We start from the raw sequence: 26139 nt of genomic DNA on the forward strand, positions 1-26139 counted from the left end.
ATAAATAATAAATAAGTAATACTCATACATTAAAAATGTGAGTACATTAATCATATTCTCCAAGTTACAAAATATATAAATGATTATTACCTCTTCTGTCAAATTTAGTTATGAGAAAAGGGATAATAAAAATTGCACAATTTTTTTTAGATATACACGTATTTATTTGTTGTTTCAGATAAAACAGTTAAAAACTAATTACATATTTATTACATTGATATTTTCAGAAACAATAATTGCTAAATACGATGATTTAGCTTTATGAACATTTTTAAAATTGACGCTTGTCAATAATTTTTTAGCTATTTCAATAATCTTTTAAAAATAATTCACACCAATTATTGCTACTGTAAATTACATTTCTAATGGCTAATTTCTGATTATCAATTTGGGCAATCCAAATTTGACATAACTGCAGTATATAAAATCAGATTAATAAAATATTGTTGTTTATTAGGTTAGAACAAGAAAATAGTTTGAGTTTCAGTGACAACTTACTATTATCATCTATGGAATCCTATGCACTTATGTAATTTTTCCATGATTTGTACACAACAGTACAAAACAATAATTCACCATGTTTACTACCACAACACAAAAATTATTTTCTACCCTATATAACTAGTAGTAAACTTTGAAAACTAAGTAACTAACTTAAATTAAAATTACTAAGGATAAATACAAACAAAAGTTAAAAAACAATGGTTAAAGATAATAAAATAAAATTGAAAGCTCTGGAACCACTGGAAGATCTGTCATTATTTTTGACAGAATTGACATTGCGGAGTTAAGCTTCGTTTGATTATTTTATTTGTGACATCCCGAGATGGTGTTAAAATAAATGATTGGTTAAAGTTTTCGTGAGCGAGATAGGCTGTCATTTCTCTTTAGTGTGATATGAGAAATTTCCTAGGTTATTCATATATAAGTATTCATATATATTCATAATAAGTTTCTGGGGTATCGTATATATATATATATATATATATATATATATATATATATATATATATATATATATATATATATATATATATTTTATTCTCGAGCATAAGCGAATGAATACAAAAACAAAATGTTAAGAATGTATAAGCCTTCAATTGACTTTAAATTTCAATATTCTTAGTATACAATAACATTTACCTGTCTAACAACAATATTATTATAGCGATTTTCTTAAAAAATAATTGTATAACATATTATACAAATCACTCAAATCAGACAACATGTTTAGGAAATTCGAGACATCAAAAATTCTCCATTTTTAAGGAAGTGCGTTAAATTTGCTACTTAGTGTATATTTAATAGGCTTGCCTTCATACTATTACAGTTTAAAAGGTCCATAAATTATATTAATATTATTATTGTAACTAAAACTTAAATATTTAAGGGCTCCAGTGGGATATAAGGCAAAGACCAAAAACTCTAAAAATTTTATGAAATAACCACACTAATACTCTTTTTTTTTGTTACAGGTAACATGCTGTTTACCAATATGTTCCTTGCAAAACAATCACACATTTGAAGAAGAAGTTCCTAATGATTTATCTCTGATCTCTGCTGATGACTCAGATCAGGTAAGACTGAAAAATAAAAAAAATTACTTAATAAGAATTAATAGTATGCAGCGTGTTTATCCTTTTTTATAAAACATTAACAATATGTAAAATGGAGTACCTGTGTGGGTAAAAATTTAGATTTAGATTTCAAAAGTATAAAAGATTACTTCAATGATTTTACCAAATAACATAATTTTTTTCTTTTTATTAACTCTTCATACATTTTGTTCTCAATTTGGATAAATTTTACTTAAAGAAATAAACAAATACAAAAACAAAATACAGAGAGAACCAGGCCAATTTAGACTCATTACTCATTTGCCTTTATGTTCAAGAAACTCCCATAGGAATCGTGAGTCTAACACTTCGTATCGTAAAACTGAAGAAAACATAATAATATTTGCTGATTAATATATTAATTATGCTGTTAATTGTATACATAGCTTATTTTTGTTTTTAAAACCATAGGATTTGTGGGAAAAAATTCTTGGTCTAATACTATATCTCTCTTTCTCTCTCTCTCTCTCTCTCTCTCTCTCCACACACACACACACACACACACACACACACACACACACACACACAAACATAGCTTATATACGACATAAAATAGATTCGTGTCGAGAGAAGAAAAAGAGACAAAAATGTTGTAGTTTATAATAATATAACTATTTATAGAATATCTTTCTCTAGGCAGTTTCTTTTTGGATAGTATTAAATAGTTTGTTCTGCATGAGTCAATCTGTAGATTTTTGTTTTGCATATTTACAATCTAGTCATAAACGGTACATTGAGTAGTTAGTAAATGTGATCACAATATTTACTTGATTTAAGTACCGTCCAGCGACAGTTCTCAATTTTCACCTATGTAACCAAGTCTTCTGGCCAATTCCTTCTCTTCAGTCTTTGTTCCTCCATTGGTGGCTGATATAATATACTGATAGTTTGGCTTTTGTGCGTTGAATTAAGAATTTTTGTCTTGTCGGCGTGAAGTAATATGACATCTTTTACGGTTGGAGCTCTTGTCATTGTGGATAGTTGCATTGCTCACATACCAAGGGGCGTTAGCTATCATACGCAATGATTTTGATTGAAAGGTCTGCATAATTTTTGTGTTTAAAGGCTTGCTAAAGTCCCAGAGTTCTACGCCGTAAGTCTATATTGGTGTTATTCTGACTTTGTAAAGCAGTATTTTATTCTCCAATGATAGTTGTGACTTTCTGCCAAGTAACAAATACATATGTTTTATTTTATATTGAGCTGAGTTTTTTTTTTCGTTAATGTTTTGCTTCCAGATAAGCTTTTGGTCCAAATTTAACCCAAGATATTTCACAACTTGTGGACAACTGCGTCTTCTTGTTATTAATGTGATTTGGGCTATTTTTTCGTTATTGATTTTAATTTTCTATTTTGTCAACCAATTCTCTAACTTATTGTAGCATTATGACATCTATATTTAAGAAAGGAGATAGAAAACGATGCGAAAACTACAGAGGAATAAGCGTAATATCATCAATAGGAAGATTATATGGGAAGATACTGCAAGAAAAGATAGAGCAAGCGATAGATAGATAGATAGATAGATAAAAGGCAAAATCGATGAGGATCAGGCAGGCTTCACGGCAGGAAGATCATGCATAGACCACATATACACACTGGAACAACTGTTGGAAAAAAAGCAAAAAATAAAGATATACACTTGGCATTTGTGGACCTGAGAAAGGCGTATGACTCTGTACCAAGGTCAGAACTATGGGGGGCAATGTACAAATTAGAAATACAGACGGAACTCATAGAAGCTACAAAAGCTCTGTATAAAGAAAATAAAGTGTCCATTAAAATGGGAACAAGAATCATAGGAGACTTCACCACAACAAAAGGGCTCCTGCAGGGTTGTTTCACATCTACAACCCTATTTAAAATATACTTAGAGAAAGCCTTGACTACATGGAAAAGAAAATGCGAAGGCATGGGAGTACCGGTACAGAACGAATACCTATATACGTTAAGCTTTGCAAACGATCAAGTAGTGATTGCACAAGACCAAGACGACCTCAGCTACATGATGAAGAAACTACAAGAAGAATATACCAAGGCTTTCCTAGATATTAACCTCGCGAAAACAGAGTACCTATCCACAAGTGAAGAAGACATATAAGATCTACAGATTGATGACAACGTAACAATCAAAGGAAAGGGTAAATTCAAATACCTGGGGTTTATAATCACGAAAAAGGCACCAACAGAGGAAGAAATTACACAAAGATTAGGACAAACAAGAACAGCAATCCGACAACTTAACTCAGTATGGTTGGATAGACACCTAAATATGAAGACAAAACGGAGATTTATAAAACATTAGTGCAAAGTATTATGACATATGGGGCTGAAAATTGGATCATAAACAAGAAAAACAGCAGTAAGATAGTAGCACCAGAGATGGAATGCCTGCGAAGATGCTGCAAAGTAACAAGAATGGATAGGAGAAGTAATGAGAAGAATTTTTAAACAAAATTTTATTTTTGGCAATATAATTGTCAAAAATAAAAATTTTAAGTTGGCATTTATGACATTGAGGCTTATTTGTAATTGGTTGCTATTTTAACTTATTTATAAATTCAATTATTTTTGTATTAAAAACAAATAAAAAATAAAAAAAAATGTTTTCAAAATTATACTAAAAATTTTAGAGAAGCATTTATTAGATTAGGACATTTTTATATTAATTATTTTTAAGATGTATTAGCAGCAATTTTTATTTACTAAACTAAGTTTTATTTGGTAAGTTAACAAAAATTGTTTTTTCTTTCTAGTTCAACCTTGTAAGTATTTTGTCTTTTTTAGCTCTTGATAATAATTGTAAACACAATTGAAAGCTCGAGATATAAAAAAAAAATAGTTAACCAATAGCCCTTTTATTGACTCCAACCCATCCAAAACAGTTTTTCTGTCCGGTAGAATAAATATCCGCCCTCTCTCTTTCTTTCCTCTCTCTGTTTCTATCTGGTAGAATAAATATTCGCCCTTTTTCTTTCTGTCCGCAGACTAAATATTCTTTTCTATGTTGACAAAAGAGCTAATTCCATCATAGGCATAAGTCCTATGGCATCTGTGCTAAATTTTATTGCAGTTTTCCACTTACTTTCTCTGAATTAGCTTTTCTAGCATGGTGGGAATATTATTTTTTGTCTGTTTCTGAAATTTATAAAAGAAGGCAAAAGTTATTATAAAGTTCATTTTATCGTCTGCAGAAATCTCTTGGAATGAGTACTTTCATTGTAATCTATATTCTATAATTCGAACAGCATTTTCAATATTCATAACCTTACTTCTGTGAATGTAGAATCTTACAAAATTTAACTTACCTAACTTTAAGTTTAGTCGTAATTCGATTTCATTTTATCGTTGCCATCTGCTATTTGTATAACTGCAGCTGTCTGTAAGGCCTACATACATGCTTTGGAGGCGGCAACAGAACTACGCACATAATCTGGAGGCAATATATAATTAGAAGCAAGCATCCTATCGATGATATAAGTATCAGTTCCAAATTTATTTAATGTAAAGCATTAGGCAGGGTTGTTTTTGCTTTGTATTATGTTAAATAAATATGATTAGTTAAATCATTGTTTTGTTTGTTAACAGCTAAATTTTTATGGTTTAATTCATAGTTTAAGGCAAGACGGATTCACACTTGAGAGACTGAGCTAGGCGAAGCATAGACAATAAGCTCCCATGGTTGATTGAGGTATTCTTTTATAATAGTATTTCAATTTTCTTTGGTAGTCTTATCGTTACAGTATGCAAATAATTTTGCAGCTTTTCAGATGGTATGTCTGGGACTTTGTTTCAAATGAAAACGGCTGTATCATTGGCAAAAGTCGCCGCTGTAATGTCATCTGTAATAGGTATGTCAACAGAAAAGATTAGTTGCAGGAAGTGACCGAGAATACTTATCTGAGGAATTTCGGATTGGATTGAATGATAGGTTGAGAAATCAATATTTATTTTTACTTTAACGAACGTTCGTTAATATAGGACTTCAGGATACGGTACATATCTCTAGGCAGTACAGATTTTAATTTATATAACAAAACGTTGGCCAGACTTTATCCAAACCTGCTGAATATTGGGAAATACTGAGGCACACATAGTCTTTTCTTCCAAACTTTTCGTGATTTTTTTTTATTTTACAAACTGATATTTGGGTATTGTGTTTAGTGGTATAGTTTCGCTTATTCTATTTAGCAGGATTTTTTTAAATATCTTGGACATCAAGCTTATCGAAAGAGGAAGATTATGTAGGCAATTTATCTGGCTTTCCAATGATTATAATTGTAAATAATAGTAAGCATGAGAACTGCTTTCTTCTTCAAGTGCCATCTTCGTTCCGAAGGTTGGCGATCATCAGGGCTATACGTATTTTCGAAACTGCTGGCCGAAACAATTTGTTGCTGCTACAGCTATACCATTCCCGTAGATTCTTTAGCCAGGAGTTTCGTCTTCTTCCTATGGACCTTTTTCCTGCTATTTTCCCTTGCATAATTATTCGAAGCAGTTCATATCTTTCGCCTCTTGTAATGTGTTTCAAGTATTGCAGTTTTCGTTTTTTGATCGTAAATATGACTTCCTTTTCTTTATTCATTCTTCTCAAGACCTCGACATTTGTGACTCTCTCGGTCCATGATATTCTCAGGATTCTGCGATACATCCACAGTTCAAATGCCTCTAATTTTTTGGTATCAATCTTTTTCAACGTCCATGACTCCATTTCGTAGAACAGCACAGAAAGTACGTAACATCTCATCAGGCGAAGTTTCATTTCAAGGCTCAAATCTCTTCCGCAGAACACTCTCTTCATTTTAGTGAATATGGATCTGGCTTTTTCTATTCTTATTTTGATTTCTGCTGAGCTATCGTTGTCTTCATTTATAAAAGTGCCTAAATATTTGTATTTGCTAACTCGATCGATAATTTCATTGTGTAAATATAAATTTTGGACATTTTGTGTTGATTTCGATATTACCATAAATTTAGTTTTCCTTATGTTCAAAGATAGTCCATATTCTTCGCTGTAGTCTGCTATCTTATTCACCAATGTCTGTAGCTCTTCAAGTGTTTCTGCGATCAGAACGGTGTCGTCGGCAAATCTCAGATTGTTTAATCTAACACCATTTATTTTAATACCTACGGATTGCTCAGAGAGTGTTCTATTCATTACGTCTTCGGAATAGAGATTAAACAGGGTTGGTGACAGTATACACCCTTGTCTCACACCTCGCTTTATTTCGATTTCTTCAGTGGTATTATTCTCTACTCTCAATACTGCTTTCTGATTGTAGTACATATTTGCTATTAGTCGGATGTCTCGTTTATCTAAATTCTTTTCTGTCAGGAGTTTGATTAGGTGATCATGCCGCACTTTATCAAAGGCCTTGTTGTAATCTATGAAACACATGAATACATCTTGATTTATGTCAAGACATCTTTGAGACATAACGTTCAGTGCAAACAACGCCTCTCTTGTTCCAAGTCCATTTCGGAATCCAAACTGGGTATTATTGATGTCCATTTCCAGTTTTCTGTGTACTCTAGAGTGTATAATTTTCAGAAATATTTTCAGTACATGGCTCATCAGACTGATTGTACCGTAATCACTGCATTGTTTGGCATTTATCTTTTTTGGTATAGTAACAAAGGTGGATAAAAGCCATTCTTGTGGTATTTTTCCTGATGTATAAATGCTATTGAAAAGTTTAACCAAAATGTGAATCGAGTCTTTTTCTATTAGTTTAAGGATTTCCGTTGGTATGCGTATGGTACGTTGGTATTGTTGGTACGTTGGTATGGTAGAACTGCTTTACTGGGTAGATATTTTAGGTTTCTCCCATTGAATTATTCGTATCCTAGGGTTTTGGGAGAGTTAGTACTTATTATTATTCTGCGCGCCTTAAAAAGGGTTAATGCTTTTATTGGAGGTGATAGTTGGCAGGGTGCAACTAGATATTCACTAACTACATCATCATTTATGTTTTGACCTAAATGTGGAGTAAATATATTTTCTAAATATTCTGCAAATACATTAGCTTTTTCATTATCAGTTTGCGCCCAACTTCTATCGGGTTTTCTTATTGGAGTGATTGGTAGTGTCGGTTTCTTGAATTTTTTTGTAGCTGTGCATATAGAGTGGTCATCTGGAGAGAGGTTGTTATAATATAACAATTGAAAGTGTCATTACGAGCTCGCTGATGTCTTAGTCTATTTAACTATGTGTAATGTGGATAACGAAAGATATTTTGGAACTAATGCCAGAAGAAACCAAAACAATTCACATTTGTATAACAAATCCAAGGAATCATAGATTTAAAAATGAAAGAACCATAAGAAAGTGGATAAATGAAGTGTGTAAAGAAATAAAAAACCTAGACAATAAACATGATACATTCAACATCTTCAATATATCAGAGGAAGAAGAAGGATTCAGGAGCGATTATGTTACAGGAAAGATTCTGTAATCATCGAGAATTTGTAATTGGATTACTAGCAAAATAGATGAAGAGATTAGTTAGAGTATAATAAAAATATACAATTTGATAAAGCTTAAATATGTAAACACACATGGGGCAATAAATACAGGGTTTAATGGAACGATTTAAGTATAGTCCTAAATCAAAAAAGCGGTTCTAATTATGCTAAATGAGACCAATTGTGTCGCACATTCCTTGACAGAATGTAGTAGAATCCCGCGATGGTTACTTATATTAAAAGAGGAAGTTAATAAAAGGAAAATAGCACTATTAGTAAGTCAGTAACATATCAAGGATACATGATTTATGTTTCTCAAATAACATACATATAAAATCAAAGTTTGGTGTTTATTGACAGTAAATTACATGAAAGATCAAATACTTACCATATTGGGATAGTATTATGAGGATTTTTCCTGTTTTTTTCCTCATGATTTACTATGAAATCACTAACAGAAGAATTTTACTGTCATCATAGCATATGGTTGTCTTTTTAAAGACGAATTACGTGCAAGGATTTTTTCTAGCATATTTTTAAATTAAAGGTAATTTTATGTAATCAAATGAACTATATTTCAATAAAGTCGTCCCAGGACGCAACTCGGCAATATTGGCAATACCATTCTAAAGACGTCTACTTTAAAATGTAACGAAATAGCCCATCTCCGATACGTCATAATTCTTAGAAGGAAAGATATGTCTTCGATGCGCTTTCGATGAGACAAATTAGAGGTGGCACTACTCCAGAATATTCTCGAACATAATACTTTTGGTATATATATGTATCGATGTTAGGAGTTAGTTAGTTGATAAGGGAGTACCGAACTGTAATCTTATAAATAAATATATTTATATAAATTCGAACCTCTCGTTTTATTTAATCTCACTACAGTATAATATATGCCAGAATGTCAATATAAATGAGTGAGATAAAATTAAAATAAAAGAATTTTTTACCAACTTACAAAAAACAAAATTTGTTTAATTTATTAATGTTTTTATTTTGAGAACGATATTTAAAGTGGAAATTGAAACTTATTTTAAACTTCAATTGTGGCTAATTCCCATTAAAACAGTACCGTAAAATGGGGTGAGATTGATCTCCCGGGGTGACATTGATCATTTGTTATTGTATGAGAAGTATGTAGATACAACCGGCAACAATGTAAAATTGTTTCTAGACGTTGCACTATTCATTTCTTGGATCTTGACTATGATTAGTTCACGTCGTTGTTAGTTTGCAACTGGCATTGGGAAGAAGTTATGTGGCTTTGAAATTAACCATAATTTTTGGCCTATTTTTATAGTTTGTGTACTATTGATGGTAGAGAAAGAACAGAGGTAAGTTCGCTATTTCTAGTGTTATAAAATTATTTTTCATGGATCTGTAATAATAATTTTAAGTATCTAGCATTTTAACTAACGCCAGCTTTTTTAAGATGGGGTGACCCATTAATATTGAATGGGGTGACATTGATCAAGTGATCAATCTAACCCCACGTTACGTACGTTCCAGAAATTAATTTATAATTTTTGTTACAGATTTAAGAATATCAATTAAAATGGGAAGAACGTACAAAAGACAATTAGGCAGTAGAACGTATGGCAATTTTCATGAAGAACTAGTTAATTAGGCGTTGCACAATATATTGTAAAATGGATTATCGCTAAGAAAAGCCGCAAAAAAATACAAATTGTTCTACAGAACTTTAAATAACAAGTACCATGAAAGGAAGATTAAGAAAACAGGTGGAAAATCTGTATTCACATATGAAGAAGAAATAGCCATTATAAATAGCATAATGGATTTGAGAATGTTTCTCAAAAGTTTTTTGGATAAAACTGGTAAAAGTGTATCTAGATTTAAGGATCATATTCCTGGAATTGACTGGATAAATAGCTTGTTAAAGAGACACGGAGCTATTGCTGGTAAAAGATTAGAAAATAATATTAAAAAAAGCCGAGCAGAAGTATCTACGGACCTGACTAAAAAATACTTTGACAATTTACAACAAACGATTGAAAATTTCCAGTTGAAAATATTTTTAATTACGACGAGTCCAACGTCTCAGATGACCCCGGAAACAAATTGTGCATATACCGAAGAGGTACTAAATATCCCGAAAAAATATGCAATCATTCAAAATCTGCTACATCAATAATGATTTGTGGATCCGCCTCAGATATACTTCTGCCTCCTTATGTCATACAAGGCGGAAAATTTATGGGATACTTGGACAGAAAATGGTCCCAAGGGCAGCCCATGGCACAGCAACAGCCATGTTGCTCACTGGGGACACGATATAATCGAACCTCCCATGGTTGGATTCATATGTCAACATTCAATGATTGGTTTGTCACTTGCTTCTTACCACATGCTAGGCGACTCGTTGGAAAAAAGGTGTTAATAGGGGACAACCTAGCATCTCATTTTAATCCAGCTGTTCTGAGACAATGTGAAGAAAATAATATAATATTGGCATGCTTACCAGCCAACTCTACTAGTATTTGCCAGTCATTGGATGTCGCATTCTTCAGGCCCTTAAAAGAAAGCTGGAGGAAAATTTTAACATCATGGAAAATGTAAAATTCCAACACCTCTGGCATTCCGAAAAATGAATTTTCTAAGCTGTTAAAGCAAATACTTGAAATCATGAATAAAGTACTCCCTAAAAATCCAGACGGAGAGAAAAGTGGTGTAAAAAGAAATTTACTTTCTGGTTTTAAAGCATATGGCATTGCACCATTCAACCCCAATCGAGTTTTCGAAAAGCTACCACAAGACGCTATTGATCAAGCCGAGTTTAGATGCTCTCTAACTAACTTTTTGAAAGACTTGCGGTACAATTCCGGCTCTGAAAAACCTAGACGTTAAAGGAAACTGTTAGCAGCTGAACCTGGTCAAAGTTTTACAGCACCTAAACCATCATAGGAGACCAGTGACGATGATTCAAATGAAAACCTGGAATTAAATGACATAAACAGCGATGTTGATGTTAACAAAGATGAACAGGAGGTTGAATACTTCCGTCCTTCATTAGAAAACATCACGAAGGGAAAATTCCTGTTAGTGAGATTTTTGTCTGGTTTTCAGAAAAAGACGGAATTTCGCTATGTCTGTCAGGTAAAAGGAGTTTTAGAAGGAGAATAAATCGAAGTTCGAGGCCTTAAATCAGCAGAATCAAGGAAGATTTTCAAAATAATTAAAAATGACATATCCACTGTTCCCTTCAAAGAAGTAGTTGCCTTACTACCAGATCAGACACTTGAGACGATTTCTGATAGGATACAAAAATATCATTTTCGCTAGTTGTTAAAATAGTTGTTTCATAGTTGTTAAAATATGTTTTTTTTTTGTATAAATAAAGTGTGATCATTCTCATCCCACTAAATCAAACTCACCCCTTTGTAAAAATTCGAAAAACTGTTTGATTAAATAAGTCAAGGTTAAGATTGATTATATTCTATTTAAAAGCACTACTGTTTCATGCTATAAAATCATCATGGTCAATCTCACCCCAGTACGGGTCTAAGATTTATCACCCTTTTTATGAGATAAGTGAATTTTCTTGATAATTAAAACAAAACTAGTGTTAAATCACTACTCTTTAGATATTAATGTAACACGTGAAGTGTTTTAATATAGAACAGTCACAAAAACGTTTAAAATATACATCAAATAAAGTTAAAATTGATCAATCTCACCCCATTTCACGGTAATTACTTTAAGATTCTACAAGAAAATAGCTTCAGAAGAAATCTAAGAATTTATGTTATATATAGTGTACAAGTCTAGTCTACAACAACAATTTGTATTATAGTACATATGTCAAAACTACTACACAATAATTTGTTTAAAAAATCACAATTGCGCAACCAGTAATAGACGTAGACTAAAATTTAGGTGGAAAGAAGGTATAACACAAAATAACGGGAAAATCTGTGACACCAGTTATAAAGATAATGGCACATGTTTTTGTAACATCTATTTAAGTTCTAGTTAACACGTAAAACTATTTTATTCGTAATATTTAACAAACATTAAACTTAATTACTCTTGTTTATCATGTTTTTTAATATTTTGTTAAATTTTCCTCTCCCATAATTATACACTTACTGTCGAATCTATATCATCGCAGTTCATAGTTTTTTATACTCTTGGTTTCATACTCGTTTATAAAAGTATAAGTCTTAAAATACATAAAACTTTCAAACATTGTACTCAATGTCTCTCTTAAAAATTTCAACCATCAGAGTGCTAATATTGTTAACAAAAGCTATAAAATGCTTCCGAGAAACTTATACCATCATCATAACTTTTCCAATTTGCTAATAATCTTTTTATATCGAAAGTCCTTGTTTTATATACACTACAAAATACAATACCATGACGTTTTCTCTACTGAAACCACCACGAAAGTTATAGTCATAAAATGAGACAATATACTGGCCTAATATCGTTGGGATAATATGTTGACAATATCAGCGGACCTTTCTCCTTTTGACCCAAGCGATATAAGTGCAATAAAATTATATCATAACTGAATGAGGATATTTTTTATCAGACTGTTGGTGACCGTGGATTACTGAAGCCTCTTTTTTGATATCACATTTGATATATATCGTATTGAAGGATTTAAATGAAAAAAAAACAAAGATAATACGCGAAATGCTTGAAATTTAGGAAAAAAACTAAAAATAATCAAAGACTCACTATTAAAACATATTAATTTATTGTATGGCACTTGACACATTAACATTTAAATTTACATACATTTTGTATAAAACATAATACATATGTTTACAAACGAATATCTAACTCATTTATATAGTCTATCGACTCTGAAATTACTATTAGTAAATTCTCTGAACTGTCATCATAGGATCTTGTGGGACACTGTTTTGTGATGTGACAGATTTGTTTGTGGTTGCCACAGTCACAGAGTGGGGATGGTCGTTTACTCCATTTGTGCATCATGTAACCGCATCTGCCGTGTTGGGTTCTGATTCGGTTCAGCATAGTCAATGTGTTGCGTGGTAAGTCAAAAACTGGTGGTTTTTGTGTGATGCAGGGTAAGCTGCATCAGACAGAAAATATGGAATGAAACATATTAATAAGAAGACGAAAATTATAATCATAAGCAAAAACCAAGATACAGATGCAGAGTTTATGGTAGATAATGAGGTATTGGATAAAACAGAAAAAATAACATACCTAGGATGCAACATCACAGACAGCTGGGATCACTCATACGAGATTAAATGTAGGATCGAAAAAGCAAGGAGTGCCTTCCAACAGATGAAGAAAGTTCTCTGCAATTTACCCTTGAACTTACATCTCTGACTCAAAATCCTTAATTGTTATGTGTTTTCTGTTCTTATGTATGAAGGACACAAGCATGGACACTCACTGATGCGTCTTGCAGACGGTTGCAGTCTTTCGAGATGTGGTGCTATCGTCGCATGCTCAGAATATCATATGTACATCATATAACTAACGACGCAGTAATGCAACGTTTACAAAAAAAACCTGAAGTCTTGAAATCCATTAAAGAAAGAAAGTTAGCATACTTCGGACATATAGTGAGAAATGAAAATAAATACAGAATCCTACTATTGATATTAGAAGGGAAAATAGAAGGAAATAGAGGACCAGGACGCCGCCGAATATCCTGGCTTAAGAATTTGAGACAGTGGACAGGTATGACTACCACAGACCCATTTCGAAAAGCTGCTAATAAAACACGATGGGCCATTATGGTAGCCAACATCCATAGAGGATAGGCACTAGCAGAAAAAGAAGGGTAAGTTGCTATTTTCTTGTTTCATTCATTCTCGAGTCCAAGTGGTCGTTAAGTTAAACTCATTTTTCACAACAGTCTATGCTGTTTTTATTGGCGGTCGTCTGAAGCATAGACGGTTACCGAAGCTTAGACGGTTACCGTTGGTAGCATCGATATCTTGATGGATTGATAGAATCTCGTTACTAAGTATCTTTCTGGACTTAGACTGGGAGAAATTTCGTAGGGGTGGATTTAAGATACGCCAGCAATCATTCTCATTGTATTGTTCAATTGGGCATCTACTTTGTGTATATGTGGGCTATTAAACCAGGCTGAAGAGCAGTATTCCGTGGTTGAAAAGACATGGCCCAGAGCAGATGACCGCAAGGTGGAAGACGATGCTCCCTATGTTGTGCCGCACAGATTCTGGATGATGTTGTTTCTGAATTTAAGTTTTTCCGCTATTTTTGACAAACGCTTCTTAAAAGATAGAGTTCTGTCAAGAGTCACCCCAAGGTTCTTTGGTGTTTTATTGTAGTTGAGTGTGGTGTTTTCGAATTGGATGTAGAGTGTTCTTCCTGCAAGCTTATTATGTAGGTGAAAAACTGGATACCTCTGTTGTGGTAGCGTACCTCAGATCCCTGAGGCAGTCCATTCTTCAGTTTTCTTGGGATGCTGATGTCAGTTCCCATGACTATCTAAAACGTTCGGTCGGCTAGCATGATGAGGAGCTTGTATATCATGCCATCTCTTCAGATTGTATCGTAGGCTGCTGTTAGGTCTATGAATTCGGCTGTAGTTTTAAGTTTTCTTGGGAACCCTGCCTCAATAAATGTGGTACGTAAAAGAACCTGATCTGTGCAGCTTCTTTTCGGTCAAAAACCTAACTGATCAACCGGTAATGATTCAAGTAGCTTTGGACTAATTCTATTGTAGATAGGTCGTTTTAGTAGCTTGAACGTCGCCGATATTAGGACTATTGGTCTGTAGTTCTTAGGGTTGTTATTATTTGGTTTCCCTGGTTTTAATGTAGCAACGACCTTTGACCATTTGAGTTCCTGTGGTATGGTACCGGTATATAGTTGAAAGCTATAGTGACTTCTTCGCAAGTGAAAGGCGGTAGTATTTGGTTTCTGTAAATTGCAATTTTAAAGTTTTGAGCTCTCGTTTTACTTCCAGCCACACACAATCTTGATTGTGTGTGGCTTGTCTTTTGTCGCCCTAGATGTGAGGCAATCGTGTTTGGACTAATTGTTATTCTGTTCCTTGTCATGGGAGTTACGCTTCCCAATTTTCTTAGTAGTGTCCATGCTTACGTACTTGATGTTTGAAAATAAGACTTTCTACAATTTCCGTCCATTTTGGTATCTCGCTGAATCTATGCCATGGAGCAGTTCATCGACTAATTCTTGATCGCCACTTTTAAGAAAATTTTGGTTCAGTTCTTCGCTGTTATGGAACCAACCAGGATTGTATTCTTTTCGATATATCGAAAAGAATACAATCTACTGTATTATTTGACAATCTTGTAAAATCATATTTAGCTGGTTCGAAGATTGTGGGAACAGTAGATGGTTGGTCTGGTTCTGGTTTCGTAACAACAGATATTATGATCTCAGATCTCGCTGGTAATAGAACATCTTCTTCAACAGAGATGCGACATATTGTTTCACTACATTTTGTTGATATTAACATCACTTCTTTAATAAATTTGAAGATGGTTTGCTTTTAAATCCAAGTTAACATTATGATGAAGCAAGGAGTCTAGATAAACAATAACATCAGCCATGAAATTAGCTACCAGCACACGATGTATCATTTTCTGCCCACCGAGCTGCAACTCCACGTCGGTATAACCATAGATAGGAGCTATTGTTCTAGTTGCGATTGTTAAAGTATAACTTATCTCGCATCGACGGATCTCCGAAACAGATATCATTTGGTATTATTGGTTGTTTGACAAATTTCTCCATTAAGCTTACCAGAAACGATAATACTTTTTCCGTTGTACTGAAGTTGTGAAACTGTAACTACTGTGGCATTTTAGGAGTTACCCAGCAGTCGCCCTTTACGGTTAATTTTTGCTTGATTTCCTGGTCATTTTCCTGAAACTCTGTATACTGACTGATTTGTACGATGACCTAGTTCTCCACACCGCCAACATCTAAGTGTAGTTGGACGTCTGTTACGGCTCCTATTTTCTGTTTGCTTGAGAAAACTTTTGAATATTGTTAGAAGTTCATCAAATTTTTTATTTATTTTTGTCAAGACGTCTCCTAGTGCTTTATATTTAGCAATTCGCATAACCTGCTGCATTTCAACGTCTCGTAGTCCATTCACAAAACTCTGGACAGTCAGTTGTTTCAAAAAGTTATCTAGGGCAGTAGGATAGGCTAGTCTGGTAAGCTATATGGGCTTTAAATTCTTGTAGATATTTGTCACCATATCGCAATTTTAATTAAGACATCAAGCTGGAAAAGGTCTTTTGCTGTTCTTCAATGGGAATCTGCAAAACATTCAGGGCTTTTAGAAGGGAAAAAACTACAAGTTAAGATAAACTGACCAACTAGTCGTACCATGGAATGTTGGTGGTTGCAACATTTGCCTGACTCATTTCATTTACATGAAAATACCTCACAACTGCCTCTTGCATCTCTGCAACGTTGCGTTGTGGTCTTAGTAGCTGCTTCTTATATCTCTGTACGCAGTTGTGTACTAGTATCACGCACTTACGCACGAAGTTCTGAATTGGTTTGTTATATCCTCGTCTCGAGCCCTGTCAATTTAATGGACATGTCTTTTTTAAGACCACCTAACTCTCTCATGATTGTAGCTTGGTTTTCCTTTATGTAATTTAGATTTTTTGCAATGCAGCCTGGCTGTCTTTTACATTTTTTCACAATGCAGTCCTATATTTGGTCATCTTACTTGTTAAATTTTCTTGCAATGTAATCATCAGACTCTGCATCACGGCTAGTAATAAAGGATTTTCATAGAAGGAGTCTTCTGGAACATCTCTAGAATCCGTCGGCAAATTGCTTTGACCTCTAGTTCTCAACATTTTCAACTAATCATTTTCTGAGTTCTGCCACTAAGACATCCCACTTATGACACCAATTTGTACCGTTATTTTCTTGTAACACGTGGATTGGATCAAAAACTCAAACTTTATTAAAAATGTATAAAATACTGAACTAACTAACTGACATTAAAGATCTATATATAGAAATGTCACATATGACAATATATGACAATATATGACACATAGATCTATATATAGAAATGTCATCCCATGACATTTCTGTATATACTGAGTACATACATTATTGGAGTTCGAATTTTTTTTCAAATTTGTAAATGTCTTTTTGTTTTTCGTCCTTTATCATGGGAAAATGTGTAATATAGTAGTAGTGTGAAGTTTTATGTGCAGTTAATCAGGTTTGGAAGAGATTTTGTTGAGAGCAGACGGCGGTGTGTTTAGTCGGAAAAGAAGCCGGCAAATTTGTTGAAGAAAGTGAATTATACTCAATGTAAGGTGTCAGTTTTGAAAGAGTAATCACTGTTTTTTATCGTCCATGCCGTCTCTCATCTGAGATGTTGCAAAATGGCGTTTACAACAACTTTGAAGGATAAACACATGGTTCCAATGTGTCCAGTCGCGTTACAGTTGTATTCCAGTTTTTAAGAAGCCGAGTTTCAAAGTTTGCGTCCAGTGCCAAACTTCCAGCCTCATTTTGTTTGTTCTAAGCCATTTCAGACTATCTTTGCAGTTTGAAGATGCATTTGTTTGTGTAAGCAGTGTAAGTCCAGTTCCAACCTCATAAATTTTGAAGAAATAAGATTAACATTTAGTCAAATCCAGGTAACTGTTTTTTTTTTGAATTTTTAAAATAAAAATAGACATTTTCTATTAATAATTGCTTTTATAACAGGTTCAGAAATTGTAATAATTAAAATTATATATTTTAGGGTGTGCCCTGGCTGTCATATAATTTCTTCTCAAGTTACAAAATTTAGTGTTGACATCTGACAGCTAGCTTTATTTTTTGTTACATTTAACACATACCTAATCATAACTTTTTGAGATTTTGTTTTGTTTTTGTTTTTTAAAAAAATGTTAACCTCTATGCATAGTTTTATTTAAAACGATATTTTCTATTTCTAATTTTTTTCGTTACAAATTGTCGCCCATTAACAATTGTAAGTTTTTATAGTATCTCTAACTTCAAGAGTTTGTAAACCCATAGTAACATAGTAAGTCTGTTTTTTGTTATTTTGTATTACGATTTATATTTGTAACTGTTTGTGGTGGGATAACAATAAATATATAATTTTTTTCTCCTAAACCAAGTTGTTTATTTCCTTTAAAAAAGTTTCTAACTTCTTTTTGTATTTTTTAAGAAGGAAGAGATTTTTCATCCAGCAGGAAGATTCTTCTAAGCGGCGTCCATTTTAAATAGCTTGAGAACCTTCTTGTATTTTTTTTGTCCAGAAGACTCATGTTAGTATCCCTTTTGTTTTATTTTTGGTAGTTACCCCATTCCAGCCCCCTTGCCGTTCACTTATCCACGATCCAGCTCTCCAAATAAACCCTGATTAGCCGTTCGCAACGTTCCGATTTATTTTGCTTACCTTATATCTACCCCAGTAATTTCTGTCCCCAATTCAACCCCCCATAGTAATACCCAATGTGGTAGGCAAAATAATCGTTGCAATATTTTAAGATACACTTAATTCTTTTCTACCAGAACGAACTTCTTCAAAATTTACAATCAGATATGTAGATAACTCATTTTGTCCAAAAATGGACTTTTTACCTTAAGACTAGAGAATTATCTATCTGTCAATCTGTTTGCAACTAAAAAATATTAATTAGAGTAAATAAGAGATACAAATAGAATAAACTTAAATAAACTTACGAGCTAAGTACACTATGAAATAATGCCGAGTTTGTGACAGACAGGTATTACCAACATAACAGGATCAATTAAACCTAATAACATACAATATCCATTTTACGTTATTAAGCTCGAAATAAGCTCTAACAACCAAACCCACTAAATCGGGCTCTGTATGTGGTCTTCCTAAAACCAAATCAATTTCAGCGAACAAGATTTAGTAATAATATAATTAATTACACCTCCTTGAAAGTAAAAATTTATAATAGTATAAGAGATTCGAAATGATGTATTAAACAATCATATTTTCTTTATTTTAAACTTTCTACAATTGTAAAACGATCACCGAAAAGTCTACCTAACGAGTCTTTCGTATTCATCGAGATAAAAAAATTATATCACAATTAGGGAAAGGATTTTACTTGAGAACCAGGAAAGCGCAAATTAATAAGAAAGGCGAGATTTAAGAATGAATAATGCATTGTTGATTTCACAAATGGCTTTCGGAAAGCAACTTTTACCAAGCTTTCCAGAAATTTTAATAAATTAAACATTAAAATGTTCGTGGGGAATAAATAGGCACTTGTAAAACATGGTTTAAAAAATAAATAAATGTTTTGATTGTTCTTTTTTTAACATTTGTACTATTTAAATTTTTTCTCTTTAATTTAAATACGCAGAGAAGCATATAACTGGTAACAAAATATATGTCTATGATAGAATTGGTTTAAATACAAAAATATATCAATAAAATTATTCGTTTTGTCATGACTTGTAACAGACAAAAATAAAGTGTATTATATGTAATAAGAAAAAAATTTATTCACCATTGATAGATGTCTGAAAAAATGTAACAGATATATGGAAAATTAAATCAAAATGTGATATTTTTCAAGTTTCATATATAAATTATAAAAAAATAATATAATTATAAATTTTGCTTAGATTTTGAATTTCTGATCTTTTGTTTAAATTATTATCAGTAGTATAGCAAGCGGGGTTCAAACGCACTTTGGTAACCTGTCCATCAGGGTCTCCGATGCGAAGGTATCGATGCCATGATTTGACCTTGGGGGTGTACAAGAAGTACAAGAAGTGATCGACAATGACCAGAGGGTTGTAAGAACTGGTCGCTTATCGCTTGATCTCTTCTTCTTCTCTCCCGAAGAAGTGATCAACAATGACCAGAGGGTCGTAAGAACTAGTCGCTTATCTCTAGATCTCTTCTTCTCAGCCGAAGAATTGTCACCTACGTTACCTGTATGTTTTTACACCTGTCTCACTTGTCTCTTCTTTGTCTTACCTGTCCTGAAGAAGTAAAAGAATCGGTCGACAATGACCAGAGGGGGTGTCTTTGAGTGGAACGGACCACCTTGTATGTCGAGTGCAAAACTCATCGCTTATCGCTTCATCTCCTCTTCTTTTAGTTAAATTTGTACAGGGTGATTGAAATAAATGAGTATTGAGACTTGGAAATTTTTTTTTTGGTAGTGGCGAGTCAAAAAATAACTTGTTGTGTACAGACTTGCTTAGTCGTATCTAGCCTAGCCTAGCCTAGCCTAGCCAATGTCGTTTTTACTCTTGAAATTTAAGGAAATTAAAGAAAAAACAATGTACCAAATATAAAAGTTTATTTATAAACGATGATATAATTCATAATACTGATAAATTGCTATATTATTCCATAGGTTTGTTTTTACGTCTTGCCAATACGACCACGTCACCTGGTCAATTTTATTTGTTTTGAAACAAGTTATTTATTTTAAATAAATGTATCCAGCAAAATTTTGTCAGTAATCAAGATGTGTCTTGAGGTGTACATGCTAGACGAGTTTTATTCAAGGCTCTCAACTTTTAACAATTGGAAGGGGAATAAATCTGAAATAGAGTTAGCTGCTTGTGGATTTTACTTTCTCCAAGTGGAAGATATAGTAAAGTGTTTCAAGTGTGGCGTAGAGATTTACAAATGGGAATCAAATGACAATATAATCGAAGATCACAAAAAATTTAGTCCTAATTGTACTTTTTTGGAAAGAGTGTATCCTATTTTTCTTAAAATCAACAACAACAACAACAACAACGATAACAAAGAAAATTTGAGTGAGAAGAATATCTGTACATCTGTGAAACATAACATTTTATCCTTTGAATATGCCTGTACCTGTGCAAAATAAATGTCCAAAGTGTAGGGGTGACACTGAAGAACGAAATGACCTGTGTATAAATTGTGAATTGGAAGAGGTGTACAAGGAAGAGAGTGGTGCTAAAAATATACCTAGTAGAATGTATGTAAAGAGACAGAGACCGCAAAAATAATGTAATCGCATGATAAAAAATTAGAATAATAAAATAGCTGTAAATATAACATAAAGCTCATTTTTATTTTACCCTTTGAATATGCCTGTACCTGTGACATATAAATGTACAAAGTGTGGTGGTGAAACTGAGATTCCAAATACACTTTGTGTAAATTGTTACTTAAAAAGTATATTTAGACAATTTGGTGGTGACAAAAATAACCCAAGTCATCTATTTATCCAAAAATAAGTATGCCTGTACCAGTAAAGTATAAATGTCCAAAGTGTGGTGGGGAGACTGAAATATCTAATAGGAATTGTATAAACTGTGACTACATAGAATATTTGAGATCCAGATCTGGTGCTAAAAATATACCAAGTAGTATGTTTGGTGAAATGTGAGGTCAGTTGTCTGAAGAAGAGAAAAAATATATAAAGACTTATATTTAGAATAACTATGTATTAATTTGTAAATCGTCTACGAGTACGCTACCAATATGTTAAACGCTGTCATTAATAAATTACCTTTCGAAATGCACATCCCTGGAGGTTATAGGTTTTGTGGACCCGGCACCAAATTACAGAAACGACTAGCAAGAGGAGATAGGGGAATAAATGGATTAGACGAAGCGTGTCGTGAACATGATATTGCATACTCCCAAAACAAAGAGTTATCAAAACGACACGAAGCTGATAAGATCCTAGCTGAAAAAGCTCTTGAACAGTTTCGATCAAAAAATACAGCATTTTCTGAAAAGGTGGCTGCACTTGGTGTAGCTGGTGCAATGAAAGCAAAAGTGAAATTAGGTATGGGTCTAGGTTCTACTAATTATAAAGCTGTAACAAAAAGTTGTAGTAAAGAATTGAACAAGGCTAAAAATATGTTGGAAAAACTAACTGAAAATATAGACCACTGTACTTTATTACTCCAAGGAATAACTATTTCCAAATCAAGAAAACGCAGACAAAATGTCCAGCAGAAAAAAAATAAAGAAAAAATACAACAAAAGCTTTTAAATCATAAAAGAGTAAAACAATTAGAAGAGAATATGGATATCCAAGATGATTTTTCTGTAGTGAGCCCTGTAGTTTCTAAAAGAAGAGAAAAACGAAAAATAATTGATGACAATTTAATTGTTGTCAAAAAACCAAAAATCGAATCATTAAACAATACTCAAAAAAGAAAACGAGACGATGAAGATGAGGATGATGATGATGATCAAGAAAAAAAAAAAGTTAAGATATAACAATAAACTGTATTAAATTAAGAAATATATAATAAAAAAATATGTATCTTTTTTTCTTTATCTATTTCCTCCTAACCTAGGTATCTCTGGTAACGGAAATGGTAGCTCTCGTCGACCAAGGAATGGACCATCTAAAATTCGATTTCCAGTTATATGTTGTTGTACAAAGGCCGTTCCATCACCAGCTAATTTTTCATAGAGTGGTGGCGGGTACCGTGACACATACTTTTCATATTCAAGTATCTTAAAGTTTCGACATGCTGAAACAAGTTGACCTGACATATGGGTCAAAACTGGATTTGTAACACCCATGATTAATTTTAAGAGAATACAGTAACTAAAGCAAAACTCAAAATGATCTCGCATTTATATCGTATATTTAAAAAAATCACTGACGTATTCTCCACACTTTATGCAAAACATTGTATACAAATCAGAATTTTAATAAAAAATAAATAAATACTGTATTGTTGTTAGTTGGTTAGTAACAGCCAAGATGATTGGTAATAAGAAAAAGACAAGAGAGACCTCTAAAAGAAAGGTCGTACATAAAAGAAAAGGTTCCAAAAAAAGAATTTCAAAGCAAAAGTCTTTTAGTTTATTGAGAGTAATTAGAGATATTAGAAAGAAACTATTGGAAGGCAAACCAAAAACATTAAGAGAAGCTATTCAAAAAGCATTACGAATTGTTAAATCTTACAAGAATATTAAAAAACCACGAGTAATCCAAGTTCCAAAAACTGGGGGTATATTACCTCTAATACCGATATTTGCTGGGTTGAGCGCATTGGGCACTATTGCTGGGGGTACATCAGCTATCGTGAAAACTATTAACGACGCAAAAGCAGCTAAAGAAGATTTACTCGAAAAACAACGTCATAATCGTAAAATGGAAGCACTGGCAATTGGAAAAGGTTTATACTTGAAACCATATAAAAGTGGAATGGGTATTTTTTTATGAATAAGAAAATGGATCAAATAAAAATTCCAAAACATGCTTTGACAAATGTAGAGTTACAAAAATATGCAAAATTAATGAAAATCCCACATTTTAGAGGTGTAATGATGAGAAATGGGTTTCCGAAAAAAATTTGGCAACATGAGAGTGGAATTATTAATTTAGATAACAAAGACGGTCCTGGAACTCATTGGACAGCTTACAAGAAGAATAAATCCAAAGTCGTATATTTTGACAGTTTTGGCAACCTGAGACCACCGTTGGAAGCTATATCATACTTTAATTCAAATGGCTATTGTCAAATTGTTTATAATCATAAAATTTATCAAACTTATAACACTGTAAATTGTGGACAATTGTGTTTAGATTTTTTAAATAAATACCCTTTTTAAAATAATATTCTTTTATTTACTCTATGATTATCGTTTGAACATGTCGTACACTTTTGTGTTATCTGGAAGAGAATCGGTGTTATCAACAAAAATTTACCCACCAATTATTTTAAACGAAAATGAACAGTATGTACTAGGTTTAATAGATTTCATGTCATACAATACAATTCCAAATGTAGACCAAACAAACAACAAGTTTTATATAGATGGTTACGATATAACGATTCCACATGGTTCTTATGAAGTCGAAGATCTTTCAAATTATTTAACTGAAAAAATAACTGAATTAGAATTAAAAGTAGATCAAACACCAGATAAAGATGATACAGAAATTAATAAAGGAAAGAGTCAAGAAAAAAATAATACAATTGGTAAAGGTGTGCCTAGAAAAAAACATAATATAGATCAACCTACAAGTTTGATATTGAGAATTAATAACAATACACTCAAATGTGAAATAAAAAGCAACAAAGTAATCCATTTTGAAAAACCAAATACCATTGCTCCCTTATTGGGATTTACACCAAAACGGCTCTCACCTTTAAAGACTCACTTAGCTGAGAATCCTGTGCATATCACAAAGGTTAATTCTATTTGTGTGGAATGTAATCTAATCACTAATTCATACGTCAATGAAAACCAAGGTCATATCATCCACATGTTTTATCCAAATGTCTTACCGGGTTACAAAATTGTGGAAATTCCAAAAAAGGTAATTTATTTACCTGTCACAAATAGATATATTGATGAAATTTTCATTAAAATAGTTGACCAGGACGGTAATCTTGTTAATTTCACACGAGAAGTTATTACGTTAAGACTACATTTAAAAAAAGTATAAATAATGGTTTTAATTTACAACTGTAGCAAATTTAATCCAGGTGTGGACAGTGTATATAATATTAAGAGTGTTGATAAAAACATTAGTGACAAGCAGACTCTCAAACCGTTGACAACAGAAAACAAAGTCTTTTTAACCTCACTAGGATTTAAAATAAAACACAACAACGACAGTGACAGGGAAAAAGAAAAGAAATACTTGGTGTAGAATAAAGTTTTTTATTAATACTAGAATACTTGGGATTTTCTTGAGGTGTACTTGTAAGAAGAGGGAATATGAGTTTTAACATTTTAAATATTGGAGATCGTGTATTGGTTGACAATTCAGTTGTGAGTCGAGAAATGCACAGTCATTTACCCTATGCCAATGCAACTTTTAATCATTGTGATGAAATAAGAATACCAATTCAGACTCAAGATATATACACCCTACCTTCTGAGAGTTATCTGTATATTGAAGGACGTTTAACGAATGATGGGAAAGAAAGCAATACTTTGCGCTTTATTAATAATGGTTTGATGCATTTATTTGATGAAATACGATATGAAATTGGAGGCTGTGTAATAGATAGAGTGAGAAATTTAGGTATAACAACGACAATGAAAAACTATGCTTCGTTCACACAAACTGAATCTAATCGATACAACTGTATAGGTTGGAGTATTAATGACACACCAACAGTTGCTGATAAAGCAGGAAATTTTAATGTTTGTATGCCACTCAAACTTGTACTTGGATTTTTTGAAGATTTTACAAAAATTCTTATTAACATACGCCAAGAACTCGTATTGATAAGAAGTTCAACTGATTTAAATGCAGTAATGTCTACAGTAGAAACTGAACTGAAACCAAAAGTGGAAATATTTAAATTAATATGGAAAATGCCTCATATTCAAGTGTCCGATTCAGAAAAGTTACGTTTATATAAATTTATTGAAAATGGGTCCAGTTTGGAGCTTGCATATAGAAGCTGGGAATATCATGAAATTCCTCTACTGCCTCAGACAATGAAATTTAACTGGAATGTAAAAACTACCAGTCTATTGGAGAGACCACGATTTGTTTTGTTTGCATTACAAACTGCCAAAAAGAATGCAATAAAAGAAGAGAACAGCTATTTTGATCACTGTAATCTTACAAACTTAAAGCTATTTCTAAATTCTGAAATGTACCCGTATGACAATTTGAACTTGAACTTTAGTAAAAGACATTATGCCCTTGCATATGAAATGTATGCACAATTTCAACCGTCGTACTATTACAAATCCATAGGAGATCCATGCCTTACTATGTTACAATTCTGTGCTGTTGCTCCGATATTTGTTATTGATTGCAGCAGACAAAATGAATCAATTAAATCAGGAAGTGTCGATATGAGAATAGAAATAGAAACTAATAAGAATATACCAGCTAACACAACTGCTTATTGTATAATTATACATGACCGTATTGTTAATTATAATCCTCTAACCAATGTAGTTCAAATGTTTTAACTGTAGTTCATCTAATGAAGCAAATCTTTGGGTTTTTAAGTATAAATAAAAAGTTAAAAAAAAGTTTACTCTTATTTAACACCCTGTACACAATAAATATTTTCATAACCTTGTTGATGTTAAACATAAGTGTCTAATTGGGGG

General features: G+C 32.6%; 1 protein-coding gene across 3 annotated transcripts in view; it reads left to right on the plus strand.

The window, feature by feature from the left end:
- The window catches only part of nolo (ADAMTS-like no long nerve cord), a 2006971-nt gene that overhangs the window by 1407071 nt on the left and 573761 nt on the right, over positions 1–26139 (plus strand). For all 3 annotated transcript variants that reach the window (XM_072535059.1, XM_072535060.1, XM_072535061.1), the window contains exon 6: positions 1476–1577. In XM_072535059.1, the coding sequence (XP_072391160.1) occupies positions 1476–1577 (102 nt within the window). The remainder of the gene's footprint in view (positions 1–1475; positions 1578–26139) is intronic.

This window comes from Diabrotica undecimpunctata, chromosome 6, assembly GCF_040954645.1.
Source record: "Diabrotica undecimpunctata isolate CICGRU chromosome 6, icDiaUnde3, whole genome shotgun sequence".
Classification (NCBI taxonomy): Eukaryota; Metazoa; Arthropoda; class Insecta; order Coleoptera; family Chrysomelidae; genus Diabrotica; species Diabrotica undecimpunctata.